The sequence below is a fragment of the Peromyscus leucopus genome, chromosome 8a, assembly GCF_004664715.2.
Source record: "Peromyscus leucopus breed LL Stock chromosome 8a, UCI_PerLeu_2.1, whole genome shotgun sequence".
Classification (NCBI taxonomy): Eukaryota; Metazoa; Chordata; class Mammalia; order Rodentia; family Cricetidae; genus Peromyscus; species Peromyscus leucopus.
The window spans coordinates 53434890-53455705 of NC_051085.1; the positions used below are offsets into that span (position 1 = coordinate 53434890).

At 44.7% G+C, this 20816-nt stretch overlaps 1 protein-coding gene across 1 annotated transcript in view; it reads right to left on the minus strand.

Moving 5' to 3' along the window:
* Positions 1-20816, minus strand: part of C8AH6orf118 (chromosome 8a C6orf118 homolog) — a 24529-nt gene continuing 3713 nt past the window's right edge. The window contains exons 2-10 of the mRNA XM_037200409.1: positions 18086-18786; positions 17074-17196; positions 15652-15711; positions 14102-14226; positions 12171-12229; positions 11455-11636; positions 2894-2947; positions 2294-2355; positions 1-782 (exon numbers count right to left, since the gene is read on the minus strand). Of these exons, the coding sequence (XP_037056304.1) occupies positions 722-782; positions 2294-2355; positions 2894-2947; positions 11455-11636; positions 12171-12229; positions 14102-14226; positions 15652-15711; positions 17074-17196; positions 18086-18786 (1427 nt within the window). The 3' untranslated portion in view covers positions 1-721. The remainder of the gene's footprint in view (positions 783-2293; positions 2356-2893; positions 2948-11454; positions 11637-12170; positions 12230-14101; positions 14227-15651; positions 15712-17073; positions 17197-18085; positions 18787-20816) is intronic.

Genomic DNA, 20816 nt, shown 5'->3' on the forward strand with positions numbered 1-20816 from the left:
TTAGTTAAATGGGTATTTATTCGGGCACTACTGTTACTACCATTTAAATCTGAAACGCCCCCACAAGCTCCTGTTTGAGGCACTTGTCCCCAGGTGGTGGCCAATGTTTGGAGGAGGCTATGGGACCTTCCTGGCTGTGGATAGACGCTGGCAGAAGTAGACCACTAGAAATAATATATATCTCCATGGGCTGCTGATGGTTGTACATGGCTCTTCATTTCCATCATGCTCTCTGCTTCCTGGTCAGCACTGGTGGAAATTATCTCCGTCACATGCTCCTTCTGTGGCAAATCGAGCTGCCCGACTGTGAAGGAGTGAAACCCCTGAGATCATGAGGCCGAACACACTGCTCCCTTCAGCTCTTTGCCAGGTCTTTTGGCCACGGGAATAAGCACGTAACCAGCAAGGGTGTGGTGTTTATTGTATTAAATGCACATATGGAAACACGTCCACATTTACGTGGGGCTGGTCTATATCACAGCAGGTTACATCTTCATTCTTACTAAATATTCAAAAGTGTTCTGTCCAGTTGAAAGTTACTGATAAAAGATGAACTAAGGGCCAGTACATCAAATAAAGAGATTAAAGGAATCACAGGGAGTGTGTGCCTGTTAACACGCTGACGTTATTAGTGTGAACACTGACTAAAAGAAACATCCTCATTGACCTGTCCAGGCAGCGGACTCGGAGGTGGAGACCTCCTATGTCACTTCCCAAATATTCAAGAGTCATCTTCAACATCTTGTAACTCTGCATATTCTTTAATGAGATCCCACAGAACCCTAAAAATACACAAGAAATAAATGCAATGGATGAGAAAACATATACAATAGGGAGAAAAGAACAAGTCCCAGTAAATATCTATTTTGGGTCACATGTACCCAAACAGATGAGACTGCAATCAACAACTTTTGTTTTAGTCATTTTGTTATCAGAGCTTCGGCCTTGAATGCCACAGGGCTTCTCTGGCATTTGAGAGGTATCCCCAAAGCATCTTCTGGGCTGACAATACTGTGCAGAAGACACACCTTCTAGCCAGAATGGAGAAGCAGCTTCCCAGTGGGGTCTAAGCAACTGTTACTGTCCTTCTGTCCTTTGCTGACTTCCGGCATGACATAAGGAGCTGAGAGGGTGATCCAGGCTCTCATTCTTGCACATTCCTCTACCACATGAGGAGGGGAAGTGTGGTCTCTGTTTTCTGCCCTTCCCTACAACTACGGGTGATGTTGGGACCTAATGCTAGCCAGTGAGATATGGGAGGAAGTCCCTGAAAAAGGCCATCTTTCTGCATCAGGCAAAATAAATAAATAATGAATAAATAAGCCTCAGAGAGAAAAAGGTTGGCTCTTTGTCCTTTGCCTTGGAACACAAACCTGATGCCTAAAAACAGCTACAGAGGAAAAACCCCTACGCAAAGGAAGTTAGATAAGCAGGATGACACTGGTGGGCCCAGGCCACAGTTCACAGGTGCAGGTCAGAGGACAACTTACAGGGGTCAGTTCTCTCCTGCCATGTAGGGGTCAAAGATCAAACTCAGGTTCATCAGCCTTAGAGATAAGTACATTTCCCTGCTGAGACATCTCACTGGTTCCTGTTGACTTTTTAAATTGAAAGTTTAGATGTACATAGGATTTTTTTTTATTTTCATTGCCCTTAAAAGCCCTGCAATTTGAGCAAGAATGCCACCCCATGCCACATGCTACCCTCATATTCCTGGTCTCTACCCCTGATAATTTACCACAATCCTCTAGCTTCTTCTAATGAAACTACGTGTGTATTGGTAGAGAAAATGTACATGTTGGTGTCTAGATCGTCAGTGATCACAGGGCAAGACAATGCATGAGTATTAAAGTCAGCCCTCATGAGGACTGTCAAAGAACCATCTACTTCAAGGTGCGTGATATTACTCGAGCTCTCTCTAGCACAGTATCTGGCATAGGGCTGAGGAGATCTCTCAGTGGGCAAAGCACACGCCATGCACATGTAAGGACCAGAGTTCATATCCCCAGAACCCATGTAAATACCAGGTAGGCATGGAGGCAACCTGCCTGTATTCCTAACACTCAGAAAGTGGAGACAGGATCCTTGGGGGTAGCTACCCAAGAAGACTAATGTATCAGTGGGCTCTGGGTTCAAATGAGAGTCTGCCTCCATGAATGAGGTAGAGAGTAAAAGAATCCTCCCATGTTAACCTGGGGCCTCTACGGCCACACCTGCACACATGTGTAAAAGCACATTCATGCACACACACACCACACACATATGTATTTTAGAACATGGTATCGATGCTTACTGCCTCTCTGTGTCGCCGATCTTACTCTTTTTTATGAGCTGCTTGACCTGGTTTTCAATAACCTGTGGAGATTTGAAAATCCTTCAGTCATCGAGAACATCAACATCTTGGCCATGTACAATGGCAATGGGATGGAATCAGAACTGGTGGCTCTGTCGGGCATGGCATGCTAACCGCACCACGCGAGGCTCAGAGGCACACACGGCTCAGAGGCACACACATCAGAGGCACACACAGCCCCGGTGTGCAGAACTGTGATGCAAACAGCGATTGTCCACGTGTGTTTGGAGCCTTCCACTCCTTGTTGCTGCTTGTTTTATACGCTATTCTGAGTGGCAAGGCGCGTGGCTCAGCTAGAGGAGCAGTTAAGACTGGAGCACTCCATGATCATGACGTGGTGTGTTTTCCTGAATGCACTGAACATGAGAGTCAGACTCTAGGCTGAGGTCTGCAGCCAGCCAGACACAGCTAACATCGCAGAAAGCTATTCCATGAGAAGAAATTATGTGTTTTCGTGTGACCTATGACACAGGCAGACAGACAGGTTGAGAGATGTTTCTATAGACTGACACTAGTTTGCATATTAAAAAGACATCTTACTTTTATTTTCTTCCTTAAGATTTTGTTTGTTGTTTCCAACTTCAAAGCTTCATTCTGAAAGAAAATGATTCGAAAAGCAATTTAAAAAGAAACATTAAGACTTTTTCTCTATTTGTGAAACTTAAAAAAGCATTATGAGGCTGGTGTGATTATGAATTTAAGCGTGCTCAGGGCGGCATCATTTTAAAACAGACATTTACTCTGGTCAGGAAAGCAGGCAGGTTAACTGCAGATCTTCACCTCTCCCTCCCTCTGTTCCTCCTAATTCAGTCCCCCAGTCTCATCCTCATCTCTGTAACAGACCACTTGCTGCAGCCTCCACACAAAAGACCCCCCTCCTGCCTTGCAAGATCAAAGCACACCATACAGCCAAGTGAAGACCCTTCACAACACCTGGCACTCATGCCCATGACCAAATCATCCCATTATGCAGCCCTGCTGGGTAAAGCAAGCTCAGACTCTCTGACCTTGAGCAAGGCCTTAACAGAGAGCCTCTATAAGCTCCTCCCACACACATCCTGTCACCCCAGGCCCCAGCTCCAGCAGGTACTCCCTGGGAACCCACCAGCCAAGCCTGTCAGAGAAGCAAATGGGCCAGGGAAGCAGGTAGGTGAGCTTCAGATCTTCACTCCTCCTTCTCCCCTCCATAGCTAATCCCCCAGTCTCATCCCAGCTATATAGCAGGCTATCTGTCATGGCTTCTCTTCACTCTCCACCCCCATTCCCAGATCCTGGTGGAACACCTTCCTTTCCCACCTTCCTGTGGACTGTCAGGGAATATTATTTTAAGGTGTGTTACTTTTGTTCATGTTGCATTTGTTTAACTCTGTGAAGCTGTGTTACTGTGCCCGTCTGAAATACCTGATGGTCTAAAAAGAAAGAACTGGCCAATAGCAAGGCAGGAGAAAGGATAGGCGGGGCTGGCAGGCAGAGAGTATATACAGAAGGAGAAAACTGGGAAAAGAGACCTAGTGGCCAGAGAAAGGGAGACATCAGGGGCCAGCCACCTAGCTACACAACCAGCAAGCCAGCATGGAGTAAGAGTAAGATTACAGAAGTAAGGGGATGGAAAAAGCCCAATGGCAGAAGGTAGATGTGATAAATTTAAGCTAAGAAAAGTTGGCTAGAAACCAAGCCAAGTCAAGGCCATTGATAAAAATAGGCCTCCATGAGTGATTTATTTGGGGAGCTGGGTGGCGACCCCCTAAAAAAGAGTAAAAACAACCAACAACAGTGGAGCCCCTCAGCCCCGCCACTGCTAGTCCAGATCAAGTCCTAAGTACCAGCTCCCAGAACCTAGAAAACACAGTTGAGTAGCCACACCTATAGGATCCTAGGAGAATTTCCTACCAGGGAACACACAACCACCACATTCTCCTAAGAACCAGAGAGGGAAACAGAAACCAAGGGACAAAATACCCACCCAACAAAGACAAAACCAGATACCGGCACCTAGAATTATAATCTTCCCAAGTCCAGATGCCTAGAGGCCAACATAAAAACACAATAAAAACGAGCAGCACAATATGTCTCCACCAGAGCCCAACAAGCCAACCACAGCAGGCCCTGAGTACGGCAACACAGCTGAAGCACAAGACAAAGACCTTCAGACAGCCTTTATGCATCCGATGGAGGTCCTTAAGAAGGAAATGAATAAACCCCCTCAAGAAATCAATGGAAACACAATGGAAATAAATAAATAAAACAGTTTGAGACTAGAAAGTAGAAATAAAATCAATAAAGAAAACCTCAACTGAGGGAAATCTGGAAATGAAAGAACATTGCCTAATTCATTATATGAGACTACAATTACATTGATACCCCAACCACACAAAGACCCAACAAAGAAAATTAGAGACCAATTACCTTTATGAATATTGATGTAAAAATTCTCAATAAAATATTTGAAAATAATACAAGAACACATTGAAAAAAATCATCTACCATGATCAAGAAGGCTTTTTCCCAGAGATGCAGGGATGGTTCAATATATGAAAATCAATAAATCTAATCCACTATATGAACAAACTGAAAGAAAAATACCACATAATCATCTCATTAGATATGTTTGACAAAATCCTTCATGATACAAGCTTCTGGAAAGATTAGGGGTAAAAGGGACATACCTAAAAATAATAAAGGCAGTTTACAGCAAGCTTATAGGCAATATTAACTCAACCGGAGAGAAACTCAAATAAATTCCATTAAAATCAGGAACAAGATAAGGTTTCCACTCTCTATACCCATTCAATGTAGTACTGAAAGTCTTAGCTAGAGCAATAAGACAATTGAAGGAAATAAAGGAGATACAAATGGAAAGGAAAAAGTCAACGCATCTTTATTTGAAGATGATGTGATAGTATACACAAGTGACCCTGAAAATTCTACCTGGGAACTTCCACAGCTGATAAACACTTTCAGCAGATTAGCTGGGTACAAAATTAACTGACAAAAAGATCAATAACCTTCCTATATATAAATGACAAACAGACTGAGAAAGAAATCAGGGAAATGATACCTTTCACAATAGCCTCAAATAATATAAAATATCTTGAGATAAGTCAAGCCACGCAAGTTAAAGACATGTATGCTAAAACTTTAAGTCTTTGAAGGAAATGCCAGGAGATGGAAAGATCTCCCATGCTCACAGGTTAGTAGGATTAACATAGTAAAAATGGGCATTCTACCAAAAGCAATCTACAGATTTAATGCAATTTCCATCAAAACTCCAACACAAGTCTTCACAGATCTTGAAAGGAAAATTCTCTGCTTTATGTGGAAACACAAAAAACTAGAACAACTAAAAAAATTCCTGAATAAAAGACTGCTAGAGGTCTAATTATTTCTGTTCTCAAGTTATAAAACAATGCTATAGTAAAAAAGACCAAAAAAGCCGGGCGGTGGTGGCGCACGCCTTTAATCCTAGCACTCGGGAGGCAGAGCCAGGCGGATCTCTGTGAGTTCGAGGCCAGCCTGGGCTACCAAGTGAGTCCCAGGAAAGGCACAAAGCTACACAGAGAAACCCTGTCTCGAAAAACCAAAAAAAAAAAAAAAAAGACCAAAAAAAAAAAATACACACAAAAAATAAATAAATAAATAAATAAAAGACAGTATGGTTTTGGCATAAAAACAGATATATTTATCAAGGGTATTTAATTGAAGACCCAGATATAAATCAACACACCTGAACACCTGATTTTTTTTATAAAAACACCCAGAGATACACATTGGAAAAAAGACAGCATCTTCAACAAGTGGTACTGGTCAAACCAGATGGCTGCATGTAGAAGAAGGCAAACAGAGTCGTATTTATCACCTTGCACAAAACTCAATTCCAAGTGGATCACAGACCTCAACATAAAACCAGATACACTAAACCTGATAGAAGAGAAAGTGAGAAATAGCTTTGAACTCGTTAGTACAGGAAAAGACTTTCTGAACTGAACACTGACAGCATAGACACTAAGATCAACATGGGATCATATGAAACCAAAAAGCTTCTACACAGCAAAGGACACCATCAATTGGATGAAGCGGCAGCTTCCACAATGGGAAAAGATTTTTACCAACTATATATCTGACAGGGGCCTAGTATCCATAATATATAAAGAACTCAAAAAACTAGATATCAAGAAAACAAATGACCCATTAAAAATGGGGTACCAATCTAAACAGAGAATTCTCAAAAGAGGAAACTCAAATGGCTGAGAAACACTTAAATGTTCAACATCTTTAGTCATCAGGGTAATGAAAATCAAAACTGCTTTGAGATTTCATCTTACACCTGTCAGAATGGCTAAGATCAAAAACACAAGTGACAGCTTATGCTGGTGAGGATGTGGAGTAAGAGGAACCCTCATCCATTTCCAGTGAGAGTGCAAGCTTGTACAGACACTATGAAATCAATATGGCAGTTCCTCAGGAAGCTGGGAATAGATCTACCTCAAGATCCAACTATACCACTCTTGAGCATCTACCCAAAGGACATTTCATCCTACCACAGAGACACTTGCTCAGACATGTTCATTGCTGTTCTATTCATCATTACCAGCAACTGGAAATGACCTAGATGTGCCTCAACAGAAAAAATGAACAAAGAAAATGTGGTACATTTACACAATGGGATATTACTCAGCCATTAAAACATATTAAATCATGAAATTTTCAGGTAAATGGATGGAACTAGATAAAAGATTATCTTGAGTGAGGTAACCCAGATCCAGAATGACAAATAGTCTATGTATTCACTTCTATGTAGGTATTAGCTGTTAAGTCAATGAGAACCAAGTGACAAGCCCGAGACTCACAGAGATTAGGTATAGAGTGTGAGACTAAGGGGGGCGGATAAATCTCCTTGGGAAAGGGAAATAGAATACACATTTATAGGTGGGTGTTTGGGGGTAGAACAGGAAGATTAAGTGGAGAGGGGGATGGAAGAGAGGGACAAGGGAGGGGATATGGGGGGAGAGACCTAAAATAAGGACCATGTGAGGGGTAGTATGGAAACCTAACACAGTAGAAGCTTCCTAAAATATATACCTATCTGAAAGAGATCTAAATGGAATTGGCAAATAGTGGGGGGAGACAAAGCCCCAACTGGACATCTCTTGTCACCAAATGAAGCTTTCAGTACCGGGAACGAGTTACATCTAATTAAGTTGTTGGCCAAAGGAGTTCCATGGGAGTCCCCAAGCAACTGAAGCTGTTGCCAAGACGAGAGGTTGCTCTCCACAACGTGATTGCAAGGCGCTATTGCTGAAGACAACACCTACACAACTTGTTAAACCCAGAGAAGTTAAGCTGGTGCCTACACACAGCCTTCACATGTATGTGCTAGCATCTTTGGTACAGGAAGGTACTCTGCATGCTATCCAAGTCAACCACAAACCCTTTGATCTGCAATGGTGTCCTGCCTGCTATTTATGCTGGGGCAGTAGTGGCACCACATTTGTAGGAGTAACCAACCAACATCTGATTTGAAGCCCACTCCATATCTGATACTACCTGAGTGACCAAGAACCTGAGAGTTGATAGACCAGGAACCTAGGGTAAAACCAAATACTACTATTCTAAAAAAAAAAGTGTAGCAATAAAGTAACTCCCAATGACATTCTGCTATACTCATAGATCAGTGCCTTGCTTGGCCATCATCAGAGAAACTTCCTCTTGCAGCAGATAGGAACAAATACAGAGAATCACAGCCAGACATGCAGAGAGTGAGACACCTTGGAACACTGAGGCCCTAAATGAGATGTCCCCATCAAATCCCTCCCTTCAGAGCTCCATGTAAAAGGAGGTGGAAAAAATGTAAGAGCAAAGGGCACTGGAAGACAACGAAAAGACAAACCCCTCTGAGTCAAGATGATCAACACACATATGAAATCATAGATGGAGGTAGCATGTACAGGGCCTTCACAGGTCTGCACCAGTCAGGATTCTAGAGATGAATGATGAACTGGACACATGCCACCTATCCCTAGCCCAGAAGTTATCTCAATTGATAACCATTTGCAAATGAAAATTTAGTTTCCTCCAAGGAAGTCTCACTGGGCAAACAGACTACTCTTAAGGGTAGGCTGCATGCCAAGCAGTAGACAGACAACAGAAAACAGCATCATTGGAGATTCCTTATCTCAATACTGTGTTGGGGCTCTTCCTTTTATTTATTTTTTTAATTCTTGTTTTTTTTATTTTTATTTTATTTAGAGAATTTGTCTTTATGGAACATTCCTTTACACCATGTGAATATATGTCACTATGTTTGATTTAATAAAGAGGCTGACTGTCCAACAGATGGACAGGATAAGGTTGGAGGAGAGCCAGACAGAGAACACTGGAAAGGAGAAGGGCAGAGTCAGAGGAGTATAAGCAGATGTAGAGAGAAGCAAGATGTATAGATATAATGGTCTTATTAAATAAAAAACACAGAGCCAAATGCAGAGTTAAAAGCCAAGAGGACAGAACAGTAGCTAAGAGCTGAGACTAGAACCCTTTCTTACCCCTCACTGCCACTGCTGTCCTTCCCCTCTGAAAGAGGCCTACTTCCTGTGTGTCTGTCTTTTTATTGACTCTCTGTTCTGCCTTCTTATTGGTTGTAAAACCAACCACATGACCCCCTTGTCACTGCCTGTCTATACAGACCTCTAGGTCTCTATGGTTGGTATTGAGATTAAAGGCATGTGTCTCCATGCTGGCTGTATCCTTGAACACACAGAGATCTGCCTGTCATGTGATTTGGATTAAAGGTGTGTATCACCACTGCCTGGCTTCTGCTATGACTTGCTACTAGCTCTGACCCCCAGGCAACTTTATTTATTAACATACAAATAAAATCACATTTCAGCACAAATAAAATATCATCATAAAGATGAACATGCCATACTGAGAAAAGCCACATGGAAAAGCACAGATAAGAAATATAGGTTAATTTAAAGTGTAAGAGTTGCCAGGCGATGGTGGTGCACACCTTTAATCCCAGCACTTGGGAGGCAGAGCCAGGCGGATCTCTGTGAGTTCCAGGCCAGCCTGGGCTACCAAGTGAGTTCCAGGAAAGGCACAAAGCTACACAGAGAAACCCTGTCTCGAAAAACCAAAAAATAAAAAAATAAAAAAAATAAAGTGTAAGAGTTAGCTAGTAACAAGCCTGAGCTATTGGCCAAGCATTTATAATTAATATTAAGCCTGTGTGGTTCTTGGAAATTCCACCTACATTTCTTCTCTCTTTTTCCCTACAGATCCTTTTTCTACACATTATGGCTTCCAGATTAGTGTTTTTATGGTGTTCCTGAGTGTGTGAATAAGTAGGTCTCATTATCTTGTGCCTTCTCTTGGACTGTTTTTCTTCTGTTTTGTCGAATCCTGATGTGTCAGTTTTTGCTTTATCTTATCATACTTTATTTTACTATTATCCCATAGAAGTCTGTTTGTTTTCTAGTGAGATACAGAAAGGAGGTGTATCCAGATAGGAGGGCATGTTGGGAGGAACTGGAAGAAGTAGAGGGAGGGGAAAACATAATCAGGATATATTATATTACTATTATTATTGTTTTTGTTATTATTATTATTACTATTATTAGTATTTGGTTTTTTGAGACAGGGTTTCTCTGTGCGGTTTTGGAACCTGTCCTGGATCTTGCTCTGTAGACCAGGCTGGTCTCGAACTCACAGAGATCCACCTGGCTCTGCCTCCCGAGTGCTGGGATTAAAGGCATGCATCACCACCGCCTGGCTATTTTTTAAAAATATTTTTTTAAAAAAAGGAAAACAATAAAATAGTCATTTAAACCATTAAATAAGAGACACTGTAGTGGCAAAGAGCCTGTGAGTTAAACCCTGTAGATACTGAGTCCACTAGAACTCCTCAGTTATCTGTTACTAGAAACAAGGTGAAATATAAATGCAGAAGTCAGGAATGGAAGCATAAGCCAGCACTTGGGAGGTAGAAGCAGGAAGATTAGGAGTTCAAGGTTATCCTTAGCTTTGTGGTCACATGGGTTACACAGAACCTGTCTCAAAACAACCAAAGAATACAAATATATTTCAGTTTATGCACTTTGATTTACCCTACATCTCAAATTTTCTTTTTCGTAGGAATTGAAGATTTGTGACAGGCCTGTGTCAAGTGTGTCCAGCAGTCCTGATGAACCTCAGCATGTCATAGCAAGGGTTTATTTTTCATTTGGGTACATTGTGTTTAAAACAGCACGCTGTTAAGCATGTGATTGTCTGCCATAGAGTGTAACCATAACTTTACATGCACTGAGAAATCAAATAATTCTTACAACACATTTAATTGTGGTATTTGCTTTACAGTGGTGTCTAGAAACTAGCCCCCAGCATCACCAGGGTATGCTTGCATCCATAAAGTAACACACACAACAGCAGCAACAACTGATGATTTAATGGGGCTTGGTTCAAAGTGTGGAAGCTGAAAAGACGGCTCAGCTGTTAGGCACACTTCCTGCTCTTCTAGAGGCCCAGAGTTTCCAGAACTCATGCCAGGAAGCGCACAGCCACCTATGATTCCAGCTCCAGGGAACACAACTCCTCTTCTAGCCTACCTTTGTAAGCACTTGTACAACATGCATGGCCTGTGTACAAAGGGCACACATAAGCTTGGTCTTCCAGGTAGCTATACTGAGCAGTTACAGGAACAGTGGGATAACGCTGTGCTCTGTTGAGAACCAACTTATCCACCCATGGTTTAGACCAACACCACTTTCTATGCACTTTGTAATTCTTACTCTGCATTAAAAACAAAGAACACAGTATGGCTAAAATACATGGAACTAGCCACAAGGGGCCCTATCCGGTCACATTCCACACAAGCTCTGTGCAGTGTCTACATGTTCCAAGCACTCACGGGGCCCCACAGACTCACATCACTTCGGTTCTTGTTTTAGTGAGGCCTTCAATGCTCTATGTAGCCACTACAGCTTTTGAAATAAAAGCATATTTTGGGACTAAGCTTTGTTAGATTTCACCCTGTTACAGAATCAAACTGTTCTGTGAGCATCTTTCAGAAAAACACGTGTAAATATTTACACAGATAATTTGCGTACCTCTACACTTTTAATCCCATTCTCGGTGATATCCATCACTTTGGAATGCACCAATGTTTCTTTGATGTGTTTTTCAAGCGCATTCATTTCATCCCATTTTTCAAGGATTTCGCATCTCCTCTTCTCAACTTTCTCAATCAGGGTGAGTTGGTCCTCATTGTTTATGTTTCTAGCAGAAGCTTCTGGAAATAGTTTTGAAAGCAGTTACTATTTTTAATATCTCAACACTTGTGTAATGATGTCATATGTTACATATAACTATAGTGTAACTATATATGTATATGATTATATTATATAACATAACTGTAGGGTAACTCGAGTATATTAATAAAAAATCAAGTGTTCCAAAGAAATAAGATACTCCTTCTTGAAGTAGTCACATAATCTGTAAGTATCAATGGATGCCTAGTTTTGGAGACTCTGGGCTAGGTGGAAAGGGGCAGTTGTGAATGGCGACCAGAACCTCTTCCAGGTTATCTTTCTAACAGTGCACACTGGAAAGAAACTCCATGAAAATGATGGGGGAGGGGGTGCCCTGGGGAGAGCCATGTCAACACCAGACAGTTTGGTTTGGACTTAAGGAGAACCCGCCAAAGACCGAGGAACTTGAGGCTGAAGTGGAAACAGGAATTAGGTGGGTGCATGGTGAGGGAGGTGGGTCAAGACACCCAGAGAAGACACTAGAAGGTCAGCAGACAGCCCTGGGAGGCACTCACCTGAGTTTTCCTTAGCAGACTGCAGTAACAGTCTCTCTGCCTCCAGTTCATTTCTGAGTCTAAAAATTGATAGGAAAACAGTCAGGAAACAGCAACCCCTATTTGGGCTTCATTGCTTCTGTCCATTTAATAACACAAGTCGTGTGTGTGTGTGTGTGTGTGTGTGTGTGTGTGTGCATGCACGTGCACATGTGTGGACTTGTATGCCAGTGCAGATGTGCCTGTGACATACACACACACACACACACACACACACACACACACACACACACCTGTGGAGGCCAGAGGTTGGTGTCAGGTGTCTCCTCAACCACTCTCTACCTCATACTTTGAGACAGGGTCTCTCACTTGAACCAAAGCTAAGTATTCCGCTAGTCCAGCGAGCCAGCTTCACTGGGGGATCCTCTGTCTCAGCTTCCCACACGTGTTTACAGGACAACCACCACACCTAACTTGAATTTACATGGGTGCTGGGGATCTGAATTGTCTCCTCACTGGGCTACTCCCCAGCCCCAGCACCATACGTCTTTTTACTTAAGAAATAAATACTGATCTTCAAACTTCCCGATACAGAAGGCACTCTGAAGATGACTGCAAAGAGCCTGATCCAGTCCAGTTAACAAGTAAAGGCATCTCCTCACTAAGATTGCATATATCATTAAAACCCATTCATTATAAACAAATGGGAGGGCCAACACAATGGCTCAGTGGATGAAGGTACCTAACCACCTAAGTTCCATCCCTGGGCCCCACATGACGGAAAGAGAAAACTAACACCCATCCATTATCCTCTGACCTCCATACATACACTGCTGCATGGTCACACACACACACACACACACAGATACACACACACACACACTCACACGCACACAGACACATACACATTCATATACACAGACACACAGGCACACAGACACATACACAGACACACACACAGACACACATACACAGACACACACATACACAGACACACACACAGACACAGACACACAGAGAGAGAGAGACACACACACACACACACAGAGAAAGAGGAGAGAAGAGGGAAGGGATGGATGGAAGAGAAGAAAAACACGTAGGGGAGATGGCGAGGTGGCTCAGCCCTTGCCCTGCAGCCGTGAGGACCTGGGTGTGATCCCTCACATCCATGGGAAAAGCAGACACTTGAAATCCCAGCACGTGGAGGTGGAGACAAGAGGGTCCAGGGCCTCATTGGCTAACCAGTTAGTGAGCTCCAGGTTCAGTGAGAGAGACTGTCTCAGAGAATAGGGTAGAGAGTGACAGAAGACAGCCAATGTTTGACTCTCACTTCCACACAGGCATGTGCAATAATATGCATCCATACTGACGTGTAAACACACACCTATAGCACACATGGATACAGAACTAAATAAATCATCATGGTGCGATACGGTGGCATGCATGCAGGCATGGTGCTGGAGAAGTAGCCAAGTCTATCTTGACTGGCAGGCAAAAGGAAGTGGTCTGTCTCACTGGGCGTGGCTTGAGCATATATCAGACCTCAGAACCCACCTCCACAGTGACACACTTCCTGCAATGAGGCCACACCTCCTAATAGTGCCACGCCCTTTGGGGGCCATGTTCTTTCACACCACCATAGAGAGGTTACAGGATTTTCTAAGTTACGAAAAATCAGAAGGCTCTCTCTGGCCCTGCCACCCTCGATCCTATCAGTAAGTCCTCAAGGAGGATCCTTCAGAGACCTCTAAGAGGCTTGCCCTGAGGGCACTGCATTTGGTCCAGCACCACAGTCCTACAAGCCGTTGTCGATGGAAGAGTCCAGGTTCACAGGACGACGTTGGCACAGGTAGCACGCCACACACAACAGTGGGTACTGCTCATCACAGAGTGTTCAGGTCATGGTGAGTATCGGTGCAAACGTCACCAGAATCCTGCAGCTGGTGCCTTACTTGTCATTTTGCGCCAGGGCTTCCAGAGCAGCTTGCTCGAGCTTCCTCAGCCGCTCCTTGGCCTGGTCAATGTCTGTGCTGTGCACAGGGCTCTTCTCCAACCCCTTGACTTCAGCCAGGAGCCGCTGCCAGGAACAAGGCACAGGAAGGGTAAGCTGGTCAGGGAGAGTATAAGGTGCCCTGGGCTGTTACCCATGTAAGGGCCTGGTTACCTGGGGGTCAGGTGTGCATTCCAACTCAGCGAGTGCATTGGGAGGGCTGGAGGCGGGGGGAAGTAATGGCAAAGTTCCAAGTAAAATCATTTTCACAATAATGAAATTTTATTTTCCTAAGGATTCTTAAGAAGGGCTCTCATGGTCTTCATGGAGCTGGGTTGGGGACACACAGAGAATAAAGGTCTGGGTACATCAATACTATCTATTCCACATATTTGATGGACAATCTTAACCACCTATCTTTATGTAGACATAAAGAAAGTGGGGCTTGTGTTGGTGACAAAGGCCTTTGCCTCATCAGGTGGCCATCTGGGCTTCAGGAACAGGAAGACAGAGAGAGTCCTGGAAGCCCTCCAGTCCCCTCATTTAGATGTGGGGTTTTCCTTTTCTGCTCCACCTCAGAGTAAGGAACAGAGTACACCAGTGACTGCAGGCGCTGCACGGTCCTGATTTTACTTACAAACGCTGATTTGATTGATGATTGATTGATCGGGTGATCGATTGATGATTTAATCTTGATATGTATGGGTGTTTTGCCTGCATGTATGTTGTTTCACTACGTGCATGCCTAGTGCCTGTGGAGGTCAGAATGGGGTGTCAGATCCCCTGGAACTGGAGTTACAAATGGTTGTGAATCACCATGTGGGTGCTGGGACCCAAACCTGAGTCCTCTGCAAGAGGAGCCAGTGCTCTTAACTGCTGAACTACCTCTCCGGACCCTCAAAACTTATTGTCAAATAGCATGAAAAGTCTCAGAACACAGAATGCAATGCCCACACGTGGTGTTTTATTAAGATGTAATTTAGAAGTGACCTTGTATGCTATAGTGTGTGTGTGTGTGTGTGTGTATTTATAGTAAGAAATTACATTTTCTACTTCACAAGATAATTACTAATTCAAGGCTTCTTGGAGCTTTTGGAGCTGTCTGTCATTCCCATGGGACACTTCTTATTAGAACATGGCATGCTGACCCACTGACCCTGCAGGGACTAGAGGAGACAGTGATCTGTGTTGTGGCTCTGGGTATACCTGCTGTGACAATCCACCCATGCAGGGTAACAACAGGATGCTATTGATGCAGTGCCACGTATGTTCCTAGTCATGTGTGGTGACTGTGGTTAGGGAATGACCCAGTGCTGTGGCAATGTTTAGGAAAGATCTTTACCCATAATACTTTAGGTTGATAGAAAGATCACCCCTTTAAAAAAAAGCACCAGCTATTTTGCATGGCAGAGGAACATATGGGGACTCCCGGGTTGAGAGTATCCTATGGCTCCTGAAATATGAAGCCAGGAACACACAGGCTCACTCTGTGCCCTTCCTGGTGGTGATTACCTTATACTGTGCTGTGGGCTGGGAGTCCAGAAGAGCTGCCATGTAGAGTTCATATTCATCCTGTGGGGGAAAAAATACAAAAAAAACCAAAAACACCGATGTCACCAGATGTAAGGGCTTGTGTATGGGGGTGGGGTACATGAGTGTGTACATAAATGTGCACAGGCCATGTGTGCAACAAGGGCCAGAGTTGACATCAGGTGTCTTTTTCTATCACTGCCTACCTTACGCTTGCACACAGATTTGCTCGACTTGCTGGCCAACAAGTCTGGGATCCTCCTGTATCTGACTTGCCCCAGCACTGGAGTTCCAGATACATATCACAACACCCAGATTTTATGTGGGTGCTGGGGATTGGAACTCAGGTCCTGCAAACACTTTACCCACTGAGCTATTATCCCCCCAGCCCCAAGGATTATTTTTCACATGCGTAAATCCCATAGGTATGAAGGATGTCAGTTAAAACCACTTCAAACATGAAGCATATGAACCGTTTCTGTGATGTGCTAAAACGCACATAGGCACAAACTTATAAAACTGAATGGTCACTGAACCCTGTTTTGACTACCAGCTACTGACCAGTTCAAGACGCTGTCGTAAAACTCCTGGACACACAACAATATTATCCCCTGCCATGTGCAGTTCTGAGACCTGCTGACGGGGAGGTGGCAAGGACCCTAGGAGACAAGCAGCACACTGCCATCCTTACCCACCCCTTGTCATTACAGAAGCCACCCCCACCCCACCCCACCCCCACCACCGCCGCCAGGCTCATGCATTTGAACACATGGGCCTGAGTTGGTGGTGCTTTGAGGAAGGTTATAGAGCCTTTAGCTGGTGAAGCCTTGCTGGAGGGAGTGAGCCACCGAAGGCAGGCTTTAAGTATGCATAGCCTGGTTCTGCTTCCTGTTATTTCTCTCCACTTCCTGTGCATGGATGGAAATGTGATCAGCCAGCTTCCGGCTTCTGCCGCCCCGTTTTCCCTGCCTGTTGCTGTGACTCCCCACCGTGATGGACTCTACCCCTCTGGAACCACAAGCTAAAACAAAGACTGTCTTCCCTGCCTGGCTTGTAGCTTGGGTATTTTATTACAGCAACAGAAAATTAACACAGGCTTTAAGCAACTTGACTTCTCCTAACTTCTACACGCCTAGTTCTGAAAGTGTATATGCCATGTTGTTCTGAACTCATAATTGGGAAGCTTAGGTGGGAAATTACAGGCCTAAGCAGCAAGTTCACTTCGGTGCTTGCTTCCCACGGCTCACAGGACTGACAGGACAAGAAGCAGCTTCTCTTGAGTCGCTGCCGGGTGACGTCCTGTGGACTAGGGACTGTGTGATTTCTGTGAGACCCGAGATCCCTCGTGCACGCAGCTTCCTGTGGACCGTTCTCAGCCATTATGAGGAGAACGTGCGCTGTTACCTTGACCTCTTTCAGGAGGTCCCCGAAGATCATAGAGCTGTTGCAAACATCCTCAAAGACCTCCCCAAAGACCTGCAGCCTGTTGAACTGCTGAGGGTTGCAGGTGCATATCTTCTGGAGTTCCTAGAAGGAAAACACAGAGTCAGCCCCTGCAGGGGGTGGGGTCTCCATGCTCCCCTCAGAACAGTTTGCCCAGATACTGGGTTCTGTAGAGTGGGTAGCAAATCCAGGGGGCTCTGATGGTCCTCCACAGCTGCTCAGAGCCCGGTCACTCGTGGATGTTTGCTCCCGTCATTTTCTTTATCCACCCCGCCTCCTGCACTCAGAAATTTATCTTCTGCCTCCCCACCCTGCCACAGACATGCACAGAAGACCCTTCCCTTTCTCACAGTATGCTCATTCCAAACCCTGGGCTCTGGCTTTCTGACACATAGATGTCCCCTTTCTCCCCTCCTCTGAATTCTTGCTCTAGTCAGTAAGGTTCCCTCTCAGGCCACAGTCACTTCACACATCAGTCCTTCACCAGCATGCCCCTGTCACTCTAACCCACCACCCACCGTCACTTCACACATCAGCCCCCACCAGCATGCCCCTGTCACTCTAACCCACCACCCACCGTCACTTCACACATCAGTCCCCACCAGCATGCCCCTGTCACTCTAGCATCTGCACCATCTCTCTTTCCCGGGTTCTTCCCACCCATCTTCTATAGGAGAAGGGCAGACATTCTTTTGTATCCCAGACCGAGCATTTCCAAAGCTGTTCCCATCGATCACTGAATACTGCTGATCATAAATTCACCTCCGGCTTACCCCTGTCAAATGTCACCATCCTCCCCATTCACCTCAATTCTTATCGACCGTGCTGGGTGCTGGGGGGGAGGGGCACCAGAAAATTTGTTGCATTCTGCCTGGACAGGTAACTGAGATACTCAGGTTGAGTCTGGGCCCATGGGGGTCTCTGAACTTCGGCCCCATGTTGAGAGCATCACCCAGAGCCCCACTCGGCTTACCTCCTTCAGTTTCTTCTCATGGTTCTCAGCCACCTTGCTCCCCGTGAAATCACTCTTCGGGATGCCTTCCTTTGCCAGCACTTCTTTTTGGAAACTCAGGAACTTGTTGTATCTGTCCGCCTTTGTTATACCAGCTAAGTAGGAGCTGACGTACCGATACACATCCCTGCCCGAGGCAGCCCTGGCGCACTGGCGGCTGGAGGGTATCTCGGGGTACCTGAGCACTTTCATCTCGGGCAGCCTGAGCTCTTCCTTCCTGTGTCTTTCCCGAGAAAGCACTCGTCTTTCCCTTACTTCCTCCTCCTCCTCCTCCTGCGGGATCTTCGAGGTGACACCCTCTTTGGAAACATGGGAAGTGACCATCCGTGGGTTCAAATACCTGAACAGCCTTGTGTTGTGGCTGTCGTCGGGACGCAGGGCTGTGTTGATCGTGAAGTAAGCCCACGCGTCCCTCATCTCTGCTGTCTGCTTGTCTCTGGACACAGAGGGCGGGAAGATTCGCGGCTCCCTTGGCCTGTTGGCATTGTGCCAGTGCTCAGTGATGGTCTTGGAAGGCCTGTAAAGCTTGTCAGGGTTCAGGTGTCCAGAGGTATAGACATAGATATCATCCCTGTGGTCCTTGTGGAGTCGGGTCAGGAGCTCCCTCAGGTTGCATAGAGTCTTGACGCCATAGGTCTCACAGTGCTTCCACTTGAGGTAAACTGCTCAGGAGAGAAGACACACAGCTGTGAGGCCCCTGCTGAGCCCACCCCATGGAAAAGCAGCCCTGTCGCCTGCCATTCATAGAAAGGAGGGGTCTTCAAAGAGGACAAGAAGATAGCATCCAGCTCCGTCCTTACAAGTCAGACATACCTGTGGCCACCTCAGGTGCAGCCGAGGATAAAGAGCACATGGGTGCTTGCTGTGGGATGTTCTGTATGGCAAATGTGTTGCTCTGATTGGTCAATAAATAAAACACTGATTGGCCCATGGCTAGGCAGGAAGTATAGGCAGGACTAACAGAGAGGAGAAAAGAAAGAACAGGAAGGCAGAAGGAGTCACTGCCAGCCGTAGCCAGGACAAGCAACATGTGAAGATGCCAGTAAGCCACGAGCTTTATGGAAATGGATAAATTTATGCTATAAGAACAGTTAGCAAGAAGCCTGCCACGGCCATACAGTTTGTAAGCAATATAAGCCTCTGTGTTTACTTGGTTGGGTCTGAGCAGCTGTGGGCCTGGCAGGTGAGAGAGATTTGTCCTGACTGTGGGCCAGGCAGGAAAACTCTAGCTACAAATGGCACCCAATGAGTTGGCAAGAGTTTCCACCTAAAACCTGAGAAAAGATTCTAAAACAGAGCTAAAAACAGCTTCCTAATTGTCTCTCTCAAATGAGTGGCAGCCTGCTGGTTTGAGCTACTGGTGGGTTCGTAACATGCACGCTTGATCTGCAGTATGACAGGAATGAGGCCTCTGCAAGTGGCACATTAAGATGTGTGGTGGATTTAGCCTTTACTAGTACAAAGCAAAAAAAAGAGGTTTCTGGGCTACATGCTGCTTGGATAAAAGCATAGACCCACGATAGCTCCCAGAGCTGGCGGTAAACATACCACCACCATGTTGGGAAGCTGAGGTGGGTGGAGCCAGCAGCCATAGCGCCATTTCAGTCTTATAAATGCTTCAGTTTAAAGCATTAGATTCACAATAAGACAGATTCAGATGTAATAGTTTACAATGTGTGTAAAATATATGTAGGCTTGAAAGAGACAAAAAAAGGTGATATATACAGTTATATAAACAAATACATAGTTTTAAAAAATAAAGTCTTTAAAGAGACAGTAAAATTAATTAAAAAAATAAGCCACATAAAGATGAATATTACACAGAGAATCTAGATTGTGTTGTCTTTGGGATTTTTAACTGCAGAAAAACATTTGATCGTAAAAGATGTTGAGTTAAACCAATATGTATATTTTAAAGATTCCTTGACTTTAAAATTTGGATATAAGGATGTGTTGCTTTGGAAAGGAGGCTCTGCTTTTGTTCCCACAGAAAGCCAGAGGCTATGGATTTGTTTCAGATAAGATACATCAGGTTTGACCAGCCAAGACCCCTGAAAGGTCTCAGATGACACCATGGTCCAGATGATCCAACATCCAGAATAGTTTGAAGGCAATTGGCTTAGACAATACAGCCTCATGGACTATTCCATAATCCTAAAATTTTCTTTGTGTTCCCATAAGATACAGTGCCCTTCTCCAGCAGGAAGTAGCAAGAGAAGCTATGCCCAAATTCCCAAAGTATATGTAATTTTACTTTGCTAAGGTTAAACCTTTCCTTTTTGAAAAAAAAAGGGGGGGGGAGTGCTATGGGATGTTCTGTATGGCAAATGTGTTGCTCTGATTGGTCAATAAATAAAATACTGATTGGCCAGTGGCTAGGCAGGAAGTATAGGCGGGACTAACAGAGAGGAGAAAAACAAAGAAAAAGAACAGGAAGGCAGAAGGAGTCACTGCCAGCCGTCACCAGGACAAGCAGCATGTGAAGACACCAGTAAGCCACGAGCTACGTGGCAAGGTATAGATTTATGGAAATGGATTAATTTAAGCTATAAGAACAGTTAGCAAGAAGCCTGCCACAGCCATACAGTTTGTAAGCAATATAAGTCTCTGTGTTTACTTGGTTGGGTCTGAGCAGCTGTGGGACAGGCAGGTGAGAGAGATTTGTCCTGACTGTGGGCCAGGCAGGAAAACT